The 12,971-nt window shown below is 46.2% G+C and overlaps 1 protein-coding gene across 4 annotated transcripts in view; it reads left to right on the top strand.

The window, feature by feature from the left end:
* The window catches only part of TRIO (trio Rho guanine nucleotide exchange factor), a 394,215-nt gene that overhangs the window by 288,994 nt on the left and 92,250 nt on the right, over nucleotides 1-12,971 (top strand). For all 4 annotated transcript variants that reach the window (XR_016442705.1, XM_090049848.1, XM_090049849.1 and 1 more), the window contains one exon: nucleotides 7,835-8,078. Coding sequence is in view for 3 of the 4 variants with exons in the window: in XM_090049848.1 (XP_089905974.1) it covers nucleotides 7,835-8,078 (244 nt within the window). In the remaining variant the exon portion in view is untranslated. The remainder of the gene's footprint in view (nucleotides 1-7,834; nucleotides 8,079-12,971) is intronic.

Genomic DNA, 12,971 nt, shown 5'->3' on the forward strand with positions numbered 1-12,971 from the left:
CCAGCACAGCGGGGTCCACCCACTCACACCTATTGTTGTCCAGGAGGTCTCCAATATGAGTCCTCCACCAGCCAGGATCAAACTCTGTCACAACTGGGGTGCCTCTGCCATTGGCACCTCCAGCTGGGGGTTCCAGATGAGGGGCTCAATTGAGCAGGTCAGCAGCCTGGGCGACTTTTGCGAGGGACCTGGATGTGGAGACCAACCCCCAAGTAGAGCAGCAAGCCCACACTCCAGCAGATCCCACAGAGCCTGGGTGGGAGGGAGCCCACCTGCCACCCATCACACACCACCAGACCAAAGCTCTTCACCCAGTTGACCCGGGCAGAGGAGGCTGCCACGTACAATGCCTGGCAGGCCTCCACCTATGCCAGCTCACCTGAGTCCTGGACCATGAAAAATACGATGTAAACATATACTGATAGGACCAGCCATGCTGCTGGCTCCCAAGAACATCAACCCTGCCACCCACTTCTGCAGGAAAACGAGGAAGAGCTCCAGAGCCAAGGCATATAGCTGGCCTGACAGAAGGCAGGCTTGACACACCCGTCTCCTGAACAGGATGGGCTCCGTCAGGGTCCAGTTGAGGTTGACGAAACACTGCAGAGGCATGCAGCACCTGGAGAGCCCGTACGAAGTGCGGTCCAAAGCCAAAGGCCCGCAGCATGCCCGTGATCCACTCTGTCAAACACCTTCTCCTGGTCCACAGATAGGAGGGCAAAAGACAGGCCCTCCCAGTGTGCTAGCTCCAGGAGGTCCCGAACCAGGTACAGGTTGTCAAAGATGGAATATCTGGGTACCATGTACGTCTGGTCAAGATGGATCACATCCATCAGCATGGACCGCAGGTGCAGCGAGATGGCCTTCGCTACCACCTTGTAGTCCATGCAGTTCCTAAGGTCACGGGGATCCCCTTCCTTCAGCAGGAGGGTCAGCACGGCCCTCCAGCATGACACGGGGAGCCCCCCCACTTCCCTCAGATTCGGCCCAGACCGTGGCAAGGTCCAGGCCGAGGACATCCCAGAATGCCCAGTAGAACTCCAAGGTCAGCCCGTAAATGCCTTGTTGCCAGGCATCAGGCAGAAGGCAGCCGAAAACTCAGCCAGAGTGAGATGAGCTTCCAGCGGGTCCCAGTCGCCCACACTGACCTGCGGGAGTCCCTCCCATGGGGTCTGACAGGCTTCAGTGTTGGTTGGATCCAGGGAGAAGCTGTTCATAGAAGGTCCACACGCCAGCACATCTTACCTGGATCCATGAAGGGGTGCTGTCAGAAGGCAGGTGATGTACTTCTTGGCCCCCTGCCTCCTCTCCAGGGCATAGAAGAAGCGGAAGCCACAGTCCATCTCCCAAAGGATCTGGACGTGCAAGCGGACAAACGCACCAGGGGTTCAGTGGGTGTCCAGAGCACGAAGCTTTTCCTGCCTCTCCCAACACTCTCCGCAGAGGGACAGGTTGGTTGGGTCGGTAGCCAGGTGCCTCTCCAGCTCTAGCACTTCCCACTCAAGCTGCTCCCAGGCTGCCGCCTTCTGCCAGGTACCCCCAAGTGTAGGGATGCACACCTTCCCCACATCCCACCATCTCAGAGCCAAGGGGAAAGCTGCTTGTTACTCCCACCAGGCCAGCCATAATTCCCAGAAGGTCTCCATGAAGCCCACATCCTCCAGCAAACTGACATTGAAATGCCAGTAAGCTGACCCCGGACACCCAGGCCCTAGCATGGCCTGAACCCAGACAAGGTGGTGATCACTGAAAGGGGTCGGCTGGATGCCAGAGGAGTTGGCCCAGGCAAAGTGCAGCAAAGAGATATAAACCCAGTCCAACCGGGAGTGGCATGTGTGTTCCTCCCCCACCCTCACATAGGTGAAGGCCCAGGGGTCAGTAGGGTGATCGTGCCCAGGGGTGGATTGTCAGGTGCAGCTGCGGAGGCCCTCAGAGGCTGGGCCACTTCTTCCCCCTGTGTGGTGGTCTTGGGAGCAGGAGAGGAGTCCTCCACATCAGATGGCTCCAGCTGTGCCTGGGCCTTCCTCTTGCCTTTATGTCCGAAGGGGATCTGCACCCACTCAGCTATGGGGTGGTCCTCAGGTGGATAGTCTCCAGTAGAAGGTGAGGGTTGCAGGGATGGGGCAGCCATGACAGGGGCATGAGTAGAGGCAGGGGGGCTCTGCTCCCTCTCCACTTGGTTGCTGCTGCCTCCCTGGGACTCTGCCAAACTTGGGGGGGGGGGGGGCGCAGTCGCTTGAGCTCACGGAAGTGGGCTCGCAGTTGTGGCTGGGGTGCCAGGGGGGGCCTGAGGGGGGAGGGATACCAGTGGTAGGAGCATCCCTCTTGCCACTGGGACCCATGGATGCCCTCCCCGCCTGGCCCATGGGGCACTCATGACTCGCCGGAAGCAGTGCAGGTCCCCCAGTGTATAGAAAATCCTCAACAGGGCCCCCTGATATGAAATTGCCAGGCACCCTTCAGCCTCCAGCTGCACTCCCACCACCAGCTGAATCATAACCTGGCCATAGAAAGAGTGCACGTGGCGGAGGCCAGGGTCTCGACACCCCAGTGAGAGGGCCACCACCAAGGAGATAACTCTCCCCAGGGTTTGGAGCTAGTAGAGCAGGGCCCAACTGTGGATATAGGAAGGGATGGAGCTGAGGACCACCCTGGTCCCCAGCTCTTCTAGAGGCTTGAGGGGGACGTACTCACACTCCACCACAACCCCCCCCCTCCACTGCCTTTTGTGCGGCAGCCTTAAAGGAAAGGAAAAAGACCCCCTTGCCATGAAACTGGGAGGCCGCCACAATCTTGGGTGTAGTACACCTGGTCCCCTCAGGTGCTGGTGGTCTAGGCTTGGGAACAGGGCCCTTGCCCTTCTCACCCCATCTGTGGAGGAGGCTGAAGAGGAGCCCTTTCCACTGCCCCTGCCCTTGGTCCCTGATGAAGGGAGAGGGGGCTTGGGAACCTCTCTGGAGGCACTGGGCCAGGGGAGATCCCCTGGTCCTGTTGGCTCCCTACTAGAGTCCCATCTGTCCCTGCAGCAGAGGTTGAAGGCTTCACCATCCCCGGAGGGGGTTGGTTGGATTCTGCCTCTGGGGAGGAGGCTGCGGGGGCATGCATCCCCCTGGGGTCTTGGCTGGGATCCAACCCCATAGTGGGGGGGAGCAGAAAGTTCTGTGGGGGCATCTGCCCCCCTAGAAGGTTCCTGCCCTGCCATTGCTTCACATGAGGGCAGGGAAGATAATAAAGAAAAACAAAATATCCAGTGTAACTGGTGAATCTAGTAGGGGCAGACTGGGGTTGTCAGGGAGAAGGGGAGTAGGGAGGGGGAGGGCACTGAAGCTCCCTGAGCTACAGCCCGGCAGGAAAAAAAACCAAGAGGGCTATGCTTTGAGAATGTGGGGGAGGGGGAAAACACATGCGCACAAGGGCTGGGGAAACTCCAAATGGCTTACTCAGCCACAAAACATGCACCAGGGCAGGGGGAGTGGACCACAAGACTTACCACATAATGGCAAGAACACACAGGGAAGGCTACTGGGGCAGATGTAAAAGATGGATGGAGTGGTGGAGGAGCTTTGTTTGTTGAATATTTGTCCAGAAACCCCCCAGGTTTCCAGCCAGGTGCCCAGCAGCAGAGCAATAGGCAAGAAAACAAAGAAGGATCAGATGCAGTGAGGTAGCTGTGGGGGAGGGCAGGAGCAGGCAGTTGATTAGGAAGTAATCCAGTGCAGGTGTGGTGCAAGGTGGTGCAGCAGACTCTCCTTCTGTCCGGACAGGGGGCAGCAGCAAAAACAACCGCAGCAGCGATGATAGGAGCTGTCCAGTTCAGCCACTCAGGGTGTGCTTCTGGTGGAGGTGAAGGTGGGAGCTTGCCTGCCAAGGCAGTTGGGGCAGGCAAGGCACCTTTAGGCTCTGGCAGTGGGGGCGGATGGGCCCAAAAGTAGCGCAGGCTCCCTCCCCGGGCTTGGTGGCAGGCCAGGCAGCAGGCCAGAGCCAGGGTGCAGAAGCTGAGGTGGAGTGCAGTTCAGTGCAGCAGCCTGGGACAGGAAGGAGTGTGGCCAACTTCTTCCCACAGGTTTCTCCCTCAGAAGCTCCTGACTATTTGTATCACCCAATTGTCATGGGCTGTGAGGCCCACACAGCTAACTAATAGCTCCTAACGTATGGGGCCAATGGATGGATGACACAACAAAATACTTGGGACAACTAATGAAAAAAACAAAATAGGGGTGTCATGTGGGTCAAAACATGAAAATAACTGAAGGAGACACTGAGCAGAGTCCCCCAGGCAGCACCCACTCGTCTTCAAAGGCATCCAAGGAGCCAGTGGATGCTGCCCACTGGTGCTCCACCCTGAGATGTGCATGGACAAATGAGAGGAAAGTGGCCTTGCAGTCTCTGGACACCTTCCCAGCCAGAGCCTCCTTCCTGGTCAAATACAGGGCCTACTTGGCCAGGACCAGGAGGAGGTTGACCAGGAGGTCCCAGGACTTGGTGTGGTGACCAAAAACAAGAAGGTGGGGGGGTGAAATTCAAGCAGAACCTCAAGAGGAGGCTCTGGAGGTGGAGGCGCTGCCTCCTGGCACACTCATGGATCATGTACACCAGGGTCTCCCTCTGCCTGCAAAAGCGGCGGGAGACTGGGGTGTCTGTGAAGCTCGCCATATACATGCCCATGGCAACAGCTCCATGGAGGAGCCACCAGCTGAGGTCCCCAGCAGCTCGTGGGATGAGGGTGGTGCCCCAGCCACGTCCCAGAAGCTCCTGAGGGCAAGTAGCCCTGAGCTGCTGGCCAGGACAATTTTTTATGCTGGCCCCAGGCTCTAGCTCCCCCTGGCTGCAGATCCAGGGGGAGCCAGGCAGGATTATTTTGCCCCAAATGGCACAATTTGCTCCGCAACAAAAATGCATGTCCGGGCATGTGCACTGAGGCAAAAAGCCCCTGCTCAATTTTGCACCGCTTCTATTTGAGCTGCTGCAAGTGCATATGCTTGCATGTGTGGACACACCCTGTGTTGGTCATATTCATAAGGTACCTATTCATCTCTATTGACAGGAAATGGGAGAACAGCAAAACAGCTAAAGAGCAGAGCCAGACTTCTATAGGTATTCAGATCAATTGTCTTGACGAGATGCATTGTTTCCAAAAGTGGTGAAACGTGGTCCTAACTTATGCTGGTGGGAGAAGGAAGGGGAACAAATACGTTTTTCGTGAGAAAACTTTGGAGACCGGCATTTGACACCTTGTAAAGTCAGACTCCATTAGCTTTTTCTCAGACCTCATCAGGCATACAGATGTTTTCAATTGATCTTCACTTAGTCTGAAGAGAGCTGTAACATAAATCAGTGCCAGAAAACAAGGGAAAGCTCTTGACTTTTTCCCCTTTGTGTAAGTTTGAATGGACTAAAAGCTAACATAATGCAGAAGAAGAGGGGGAGGGTTGCAAGTTATTTTTAATGAGTGAGAAAGTAGCATTTTCTGAAGCCATGCACCTCATAACTGGAGTGCTGGGATTGATGAGAGGGGCTGAGTAGAAACAATGTGATTTAAGTTCTGATCAGAACTTTGTGGGGCACAGATTGACTACATCCTTAACTATGGGAAGCATAAGGTTGCTGTACTCTCCCTTGTTCCTGCTTCCCTCTCCAAAGCCCCTAATTCTCCCTCAAAAAAAAGGAAAGAAAAATTATTCTATTGACACACACAATGAGGATTAGTTAACAAGATTGATGGGCAGTGATCATGGGAAAGCTCTGCAGTTACTGGAGACTGCCTGCCAAGGGTTATCTCCTGTGGTTTGTGGGAGGGATGGTGAGGAGAGGGAAGAATTAGCCTGTGAGTTTTATGTCTTGAGTTGCTTGGCAGACAATCCTCAAATTCTTATTTGATGAGAAAGAGCACTGTCCTGCTTTCTGTCTTGCATTTGATAAAAAGATATATAAGTAATAATCCAAGTGCTATAGCTCCAAGTACATGGGTCTTACTGATAACAGCATAAAAAGGAAACTTGGCATTTGTCAAAGGTAGCTTAGAAAGACTGAAGTATTTAAGACCTTTGTATATTAGCTTGTGCTTTTATGTTTGCAAAGATGAGAATTCCAAACTGTGTTTGTTCTTAATAATCAGAGGATAAACGAGAAGAGGCCTTCCTTTGTGGATTTGCAGAGTAAATCCCATAACTTAAAAGGATTCCTCCAAATTTCACTTCCCCTTTTTCTTCCCCCTTTATTAATGAAAGTTACATATCAGGATGAATGAAACATGTTTTGGAAACAGCAAATTGTGATTTAAAAAATGCAGTGGTAAACCAAGGGGTAATATGGGTCTACAGAATTATTGTTACTATGTGGAAGGGAGAAATTCATTGAGTATTGTTTTTAAACCTTAGTCCAGCATGGTGTAATAAAGAAACTGGGAAACATAGGAATTAATCCATGTTTACCAAATGCTACTGCTTATTTAAAGTAAATGGAGCAATAAGAGAGAGAGAGAGTGTAAAGTTTGAGCTGGAACAAAATGACTTTAATGAAAGTGCTTTGAAGAAAATTGACAAGCCATGTAGGTTTTTGCCAACTTTGCTTTATGTTCATGAACACAAGTCTAAGTAGGAAGTATTTTGGGGGCAGGGGATCAAAAAGACAGCAGAATGCTTGCATCAAGTCAGCCACTTCCAAGGTGTTAATTCAGAGAGCCTTGGAGGGGGCAATGAACCAACTTCCCTTCTGCAGTCTGGCTTCCTCTCACCAAGGGACAGGCCCTAGATCTAGAAGTGATGTCTTGAAGCATTGATTTCCTGCCTTCCCCAGCCACCACAGCCCTGTGCACTTGTCCTGAGTAACTGCTTCTTGGGGTGAAAGGAGGCCACTGAGAAGGATAATTGATTAATGCCTCCATGTCATCTGTTTTCAAAGAGGTTAGTAAGTTCATCACTGTTTCCCATGAGAGGGGTTCTGTGAGGTAAATGGGGAAGGACTTGCGTCACTATCATGCCACAAAACTAGCCAAAAGGGGAAACTTTCCCCTGCTACTTTTTGTTCCTGTGAAACATGAGGCTAAATAATGCTTATTATGGTAGTTGCTTATTTTTAGTCAGTCTAGTTCAATGATTCTTCACCAGGGTGCCTTAAGAGCCATTCAAGGATGCTGCAGGGTGCCACACAATGTAAGAACTATCGTGTGTGCAAACATGATTCACAAGATAAACCCAGAGATTTCAAATAGGAATTCAAGAGTGTTAAAAATGTTCTCAGCAGTTGTGTCTTTGAGTTCTTTGGCACAGAAGAATTGCTCTTCTTATTTTTCTGTAGCCAGAAATGAGTGAAAACTAAAAGGGGTGCCTTGAGTCTAATGGAGAAGTGTAGAGTCTAAAAAGGTTGAGAACCACTGGTCTAGTTACTCCACTGAGACCTTGCCTTGTTTTTACTGAAGAATGATTTATGATGGGTGAAGAGAGGGTTTAACTGGGCATGTCTACATGTTCATTAATGTACTTTCACTAATGCAAATTAATTTTATTACCTCCATTGTGAGGTACTAGAAGAAGGTGCATTAGTCTATTTTAATGCTCATTAACAAAAGTGCAGGGTTTTTTGTGATGCTTTAATTCACATTAAAATAGGCTAATGCGCATTAAAGTGCACCTGTAGCTGCACTCACTTGCTCTCTTAAGTGAGGCAGTGAATCTATTTACTGTTCCCAAACTTCCCAGCATATGTGACAAGTCTATCTGCTTTTTAATATAATAAATTCTTAAATCATTATCAAATATATCTCAATCCTAAATAGGTAGATATAGGTATAATATGCAGCTTTCATTCAGGACCTTATTGCTTTTTCTTTCTCCAGTTGTCTGGTGGATGTGAGTTGACAGTGGTTATCCATGACTTCACGGCATGCAATAGCAATGAGTTGACTATCCGCCGGGGTCAGACAGTGGAAGTGCTGGAGAGGCCGCATGACAAGCCAGACTGGTGTTTGGTACGAACCACAGACCGATCCCCAGCTGCAGAAGGTCTTGTTCCCTGTGGGTCGCTTTGCATTGCCCACTCAAGAAGCAGCATGGAGATGGAGGGCATCTTCAATCACAAAGGTAGGGAAGAATGAAGTTTCATTTTCTAGTTGGTGGCTTCCCTTTCGCACGTCACAATTTGTAATACCACAAAAATGTTGTTTTTAACTTGTACCTTTTGATATGTATGTTTGTTTTTGGATAAGAGTCAGCAGGTTCAGAAAACTATGGCAATGCACATATTCCAGGGTCTAAAATTTAGGTTGCTTAGTGTTCTGTATGTGAAGTGGAGAAGCAGGGATACAAAAGCCAAATAAGATAACTGGTTTTAGATGCTGAGTTCTGTCAGACTTAACCACTTTGCTAAATGTGTATCTCTAATGTAAAGTAGTAAAAAATATCTTTTCCTTCTGCATGGTTGCTGGGAAGTGATGGTCAGTAGTCTTATCCTAGTTACTAAAACAATAATTTAAAAAAAATCCGTAGTCTGTGAAACTACAGGTACTTTTTATAATGCTAAATTTCATTTATTCAAGATTTGAAGAATCCTGGTGTGAGACTTCAGAAAAATTGTCTACCCGATATAGTTCAGTCTGACTGAGATGCAAGTAGAATGCAGCATTCAAAATTAAACAGGGGTTTCTTTTTTAGGTGATTCTTGTTAGAACTGAAGGCCTCAGTACAGTGTTTTGCTAATTAATCCCTTTTTTCTAGAGCCCAAATTAAATTCATTTTTTAATATAGATGTGAAGTTGCATGCTGTACAAGAATGGATTCTCTTTCTTTGGAATTTTCTTGATTAAGTGTGGTCTTTAACAGCGTCTTTCTTGGGATGCTTCTGTATATAATATAGTTCTAGGAGCTGTGCCTCTGCTGATTGTTCACATATTTCCATCTCCACATTCTGGTTAAACAGTCTATGCTCAGAAGTCAGTAGGTGCAACAGAAAGAACCTAGTTAAAAAGTGTTTTGAGTATCTGAATTGAGAGTAAGTTGAGTCAGAAGTGCCTTATCTTAGATGCTGTAAAAACCTAAAGAGGGTCTAAATAGATTGACCTATATTGTAATCAGTGAGAACTGATGAAAAATGAATTCAGGAAATAACGATCTAACAATACAATCTCCACAAGTTGAATACTGTTTTGACCTATTTGTCCTGTGGAACTGTGGGTAAGAGTGCCTGGCAGCCGTTAGAGTGACCACTTTCTAAATACTGTTTAGGCTTAACTAAGGCACTTCTCCCTTTTGAGGAGAAATTGTATAAATTATGTGACACTGTTTTACAGCACTCAGGGAATTGGTAAACTGTTTCCTTAGATGCTAAAAGAATGTTAGTCTTTGAAGGCAGAGATATCTTATTAGAGAGGGCAGACTGGATTGGACCCTTGGGAAAAGAGTAGGATAGGGGGGATGTTGAACCAGTTCCAGAATCCAGAGGAATTCTGTGCAAATGAGAGACAAAACTAAATTTGTTTCACATAAGTAATCTCATTTGTTATAGCAGCCTGCTGGAATGAATCTGTGTCATTTCTTTCTTCTGAGATTTTTTTTTTTAGGGGTGAAAACTGGTATAACAGTTTATGCTCACTTATACAAGCTATATCCAAGGCATGGTGTTAAAAATGAAAGGTTAGGAAATGCTAGAATTAAACTGCCTAGTCAGCTTCAATTTGTTTCTCCCCCTCAGGCATTTTCCTTTCTGCTAGAGACATTAAACTGGTAAGATCTGAACCCAGGACACCTGGTGGGCATTGTACGGCCGGCTCCCCCAGCCACTGTGTCCTCAGTTCACTCCCCTTCCAGAGAGCTCAACCCTCCCGCTTCATGCTGAGGGCTGCTCTTGTGATCTCTGCCACTGAAAGGTATGCTAAGAGACAGTTAACAAAATGAAATTCAGTGGACGAGGGTGGGCAAGTGACAGAGCCGCTGAGGCACTGCAGAAGGGGGTAAAGAGCAGCAAAAGAGGTAAAGAGGAGCAGGGCAGCATACCACGATGGAACAGCAAGTGGAGGGGACTGTTGGGGGAACACAAGAGTGCCCACCAGGTTTGGGAAAGATAAAATAGAGGGGAAGAGGTGTGTGAAAGGGACCTTGAGGGCACCCCCACGAATTCAGCACCCTGGGCTCATACCCTGCTCACCCACTCCTAGCTACTTTATGTACCTGGAGTCCAGCTGGTTTGAAGGGACATTACTGCCCAACTGGATAGTTGGCAGAGATGTTAGACAAGCTTCCAGGCACAAAGTGCCCTTCGTGTCTGTAAATTTTACAGCCCTCATTTCTTTAACTGAGTACATAACTGAATTAAAAGTTACTGTTTTATCTGGTATTTATTTTAGGTTGTCTGTACTTCTTTTGCAGACCTTTGTGCTTGGTGCCCAAAATTTTATTTAATATTTCTCCCACTATGCAGTTGATCTAGTAGGAAAAATTGCCAAAACCCCTTGTTTTTTACCTAAAGAAGATAGTTTAAAAATTATGCTGTGTCCAAAAGTTATAAACTGTGTTTCAGGGTTTTGTGACCACAAGGATTTCTTTTCCTAATTTCAGTTAATTCCTTTATGCTTTCTTTTTAAAAAAAAATATTACCAGAGGGATTAAAATATATACAAGCATTAGTTTTGGCATACTTTTTAAGCAACTAGTGTAGTAGTTTGAGAGGTAAAAAGTTTTACTTTCAGGAAACCCTGCAGTTGACAGGCAGTCTGAGCACTTATTGTTAATCTGTGTTAATTGGGTTTCATCTGTTTTCAGGCTGTATTAGAAGACAATGGATGACAGATCAAGGCACAAGAATTAAAAGCTTGGGTATTTTGTAGTTATACAAGGCTGTAGGCATTGTACATATCACTTAAAAATTAACAAGTACACGTTTGTAGAATTAGTAGCACTGGATAGGAAATTGAACTTTCAAATAAAAAAGAACGCTTAATTTTAACTATTTTTTAATTAGGCATGAAAACAGATGGTTAGAAGAATAACTTTACTAAGAGAAATGCTGAATGAATCGCACAAAAACAAGAGCAACTTACAGTGACTTTTGCTTTTCACTAATTGGCTGGTTGCCATATCTGCAGTTGGCAAACAGATGTAGATTGCAGTCTTCAGACAACCATAGAAATCCATATCTGATTTGCAGTGGGACTGTAGCAGGAGATAACAAGAGATCGATGTGCAAATTCTCCTCTTAGCTGACAATGTAAGAGGCAGTGGGCAATATGGCATTGGTGTTCTAAGGAGCTGGTTCACTGTTCCTATATTATGTTTGAGATTTGTGATCCTTAATAGAGCCATCAACTGTTTAGATCCAGTCTATATGAACATTAACTCTCTCACAGCACAACACCAACATTTAAATACATTCTGAGTAGAAAACAAGTAATAGCATCCTGGACAAGGCTTGCTAGATTTGAACCTAATGCTTTGTGTTAAGGCTTCTACATTTGAAAGATAAGGATTAAAGTAGGATGTCAGTTAGAGCACAGTACCTATTCAGGAGTAAGTCTCCTTTCTCCCTTGACAGTTAATTGCAAACAGCTCTGTGCAGACAAGCAAGCCCATGGTCAGTGTTGGCTTGATGTGGACCTTGGTGTTCCAGAAGATAAGGTTGAACTCATATTTTTATTATACTGGAAAGATGTTCGACTTTCCATGCAGGGCTTAAGCCAAACTTCCCACATTTGCCTTTTCCCCATCCCAGAAGACAAATACTGTATATTGCATAATGCAGATAAGATTAGGGTAGAATCTTGAAGATTGCACACGTAGATTTACTTGTGATTGATCACTGCTAGGTGGAAGGATAGAAATTGCAAGGAAGTTAAAATATGACTGAGCTTTGATAAGGGACTAAAGTAAAACCTGGATGTTAGGGAGGGATGTAATGACCTCCATAGTGAGCTACATTAGGTTGGAAGGGTGGAAAGGGCTGTAGATATGTTATAAGGCTTAAGGCTAGAAGTAATCAGAGTGTCTGTGAAATTTAAGGAACAGAATGAATCAGTAGGGAGAAAAGCTGTTAATGCTATGCAAATACATAGGATGTATTACAGTAAAAATGTATCTGAGAGAAGGAGATGTAACAGTATACACCACTAAGTTTAGAAACCTGGGAAATGGGTCAAAGGCTGGGCTTATCGAAGTGACAGTATATGCATATTCTAGTTCAGTTAAGTATTGGGGGATGCCTTCTTTATTTTCTTTCATTTTCATTTCTTCCATTTGCAGTCTTGATCTTACCAGGTCCCTGGAAAACCTCACATTTCAAACTTTTTCACAAGTCATATATATTACATTTAATATTAGTTCATACTTCCTACAAAATCATAGGTGTAACCATTTTGATCAGGTAAGCTTGCTCAGCCTTCTTATGATGTGATGACTCCATTAATCTGTTTTTAAATAATGCAAGTTTATAGTTTAATAAGACAACTAATGGAACTTTTCAGCTATGTAAGTAGTTTATAAGTTGGCTGTCCTAAGAGGCATTAGGATTTGCATTTGGAACTTGCATAAAGACAAGGAAACCTTGCCATGTAGGAAGTTTTAAAAAAATAGAGTTTTGCATTTGAAAGAAGAGAGAGAGAAGAAATTGCTAATACTACCATTGTATGGATTTCAATATATATTTAGTCCTGGGAAACTGCCAGTTGTGCTCCTTACTTCCCACACCCCTTTAAGTCTTCACAGGAAGGGAAATTGTAATATAAAAAATATCTGCTGCAGTATTTGCACAGCTGATCCCTCAAAGATGCAAGATTAAATACAGGCCAGCAATTCTGTTATCTTGGGATTTCCCGGTGTTAGTATTTTGTGTAATTAGTTTTACTCTAACAGCAGTTTTCTGATTATATTTTTAGCTAAAATGCAAAGTAGAACAACTTGTAGCCTAAAATCAGTCTGCTGCAAACATTCTTAGTTTATTGCATTGAGGGTGGAAGTTTTACAATGTTGATTCTTGGGCAATGGTTTTTC

This window comes from Crocodylus siamensis, chromosome 5, assembly GCF_052110815.1.
Source record: "Crocodylus siamensis isolate JL-2025a chromosome 5, ASM5211081v1, whole genome shotgun sequence".
NCBI classification, from domain to species: Eukaryota; Metazoa; Chordata; order Crocodylia; family Crocodylidae; genus Crocodylus; species Crocodylus siamensis.